Genomic DNA, 2,325 nt, shown 5'->3' on the forward strand with positions numbered 1-2,325 from the left:
TGATTATAATTATGGAAATTTGCGCCTTCTATATTCGATGACAAAAAATTATTCATCACAGGAACAAAGGATGTTAAAGGTGTTGTTCATCATATTATTCGAAAATCATTAAATAGATGGTCCTAGAGGTCTCGGTAAAACAGTTGTTTGGTGTTTGGGTTGTACGCAGTGCCGTAGCTATAGGTGCTTTATTGCTTTATTGCTTTATTTGAATGCGAATTTGGTTTTGCGCCGCCTTCGTCCTCATCAGATGAACATAAATCAATTGTATCAACAAGTATTTGGTTGGCTGCTGATTTCTCGCATTTTGCATTATGACTATTTTTGAGGATTTTTTTAATATTCAGTTTTGAACCACTATCCATAGGTGACTTATTTGTTTGTTTAACTTCCTGATAATTAAGTTTCTTGATTCGTACTTTGAGTGGTCGACACTGTTTAATGAGTTCCCCATTGAAGAAATCAAGATCCTCTTTACGGTGACGTTGTAAATGCTGACGTCGTGGATATTTATATATATGATACCATCCTGTTGGATCCTGTTGTTTTTTGTAAGTTATTCGAATATTTTTTTTTTGGACATACTTTTTATCAAAATATTTTGGCCTTTGTACACCTTTCAATAACAATGGTGCTTGACAAAATCGATCCAAATGAACGAGACGTTTAGTGATATAATCTGTTGTAACGTTCGCTTCTGTAGCACGTATTAACAGTTCACCAGCAGGTGATGTTAATGGAATTGTTGGGCATCGTGCTAGGGGTTGAACGGCCCGTTTACGTCTTCGTAAATGCATTGTTTTGTGCAGTATCATGAAATCATCTCTTGCAGGACTGTCATGTTGCTTAACTTTGTTTAATGTTAATGCTTCGTCACATATTAAACCAAAATTTGATAAAAACATATTACGTTGTTCATTGGATTCTAGTGAGTTACTTGGTTCTAATTCTAGTGAGTTTATTGGTTCCAAGGTGTCAAGTGATATCATTGCCATCATCAAAAGGTGTGTTTTCGTCTTCCTGTGGATTGTAAAGAAAGTCGAAATAAATTTTTAATTTAAAAACTCAAATAAGGAAATGTCATATTTAAGCATTTAATATAGTTTGAATGTTTTATGTTTTCGATAAAAGAATTTTTGTGCCTACTATTTTTATATATGAACAGCAGATAGAATCAGCACGATAGAGACAAATACCATTAGCTGCGTTTTAGCCAACAATGATCTGGATCTTCTTTGCTGAAACGATACTTATCACATGTCAAAGTAATTGGCAAAGCAACAATCATGTCAGCTGTTTGGATTCGTTTTGATGTTTTGTTTTGATTTGTGTGAATAATTTTGGCGCCAAAAGAATAATATGGCAAAAGTGGAAGCCCCGAAAATATTTCCGTTCGTGATTTATTGCAAAGACAGTAGACATTTTAGAATAAGTGCTTCACACTATGGCAAGGAGGCTTACTTCAATAGGAATCATTATTATGGCTTAATCTTGCAGGCAAATTGCCTTTTCATAGACGTGCATGTTAGAGAGCCTGGTTCCTTACACGACAGCCGAGTTTTATGTAGATCGCAACTGTATAGTACAGCATCACCAAAGAAATTCCCCAATTATTCTTTCCTTTTAGTTAATTCTGCACATCTGCCGATTTGCATGTAATGCATTAGAAGGCAAGAATTGTCATAGAAAACACACTTGATCATATGAAAACAAGGTTTCGTCGATTGTTACATTTTATGGAACAACAAAGAACACCTTCAATAACAAATTTTATTATGTGTGCATACATATTGCATAATATATGTTGTACACAGAATGATGCAGTTCATAATGAATTCATTCAGAATAAGTATATCCACGAGGAATACATAATAAGTCCTCAATATCGTGAAGTGGATGACATATGGAATTTAGTTAAGCGATATATAATTGATACTGGTGTCATAACGACTCATGGTTAACATCGAATAATTTCATACTGATTCATTTAGAAATGAGTTTTAAAGAATTCTGACGAATAAAGCATATTTAACAAGTAAATTACGTGTTCTTCTGTTCTAATTAAATAAAAGAACTTAACTTAATTTCCATATATTCATTTCAAATTATTTGATTTTAATAAATAATCAAACAATATTTTCAATAATAATTAAACATGAATTATTAAAGTAATTATTTTAATTAGTGTAATAATTAAAACATTACATCAAACAAAGAAATATATAATAATGACATAATAAACAAATATATAAATAAAACAAATAATAAATAAATAGTAATGTAGTTTTGTTTATATTTTTTATTACACCGTATCATATGTTAAAA

At 31.5% G+C, this 2,325-nt stretch overlaps 1 protein-coding gene across 1 annotated transcript; it reads right to left on the reverse strand.

The window, feature by feature from the left end:
• Positions 1 to 188: 188 nt before the first annotated feature.
• Positions 189 to 995, reverse strand: LOC119664844. Its single transcript, XM_038074218.1, has 2 exons — positions 615 to 995; positions 189 to 539 (listed from the first exon to the last, which is right to left on the reverse strand). Exons 1-2 carry the CDS (start codon positions 993 to 995, stop codon positions 189 to 191), a joined length of 732 nt encoding a protein of 243 aa, XP_037930146.1.
• Positions 996 to 2,325: the final 1,330 nt, after the last annotated feature.

Source organism: Teleopsis dalmanni, unplaced genomic scaffold (assembly GCF_002237135.1).
Source record: "Teleopsis dalmanni isolate 2A unplaced genomic scaffold, ASM223713v2 unscaffolded_contig_2740, whole genome shotgun sequence".
Taxonomy (NCBI): domain Eukaryota; kingdom Metazoa; phylum Arthropoda; class Insecta; order Diptera; family Diopsidae; genus Teleopsis; species Teleopsis dalmanni.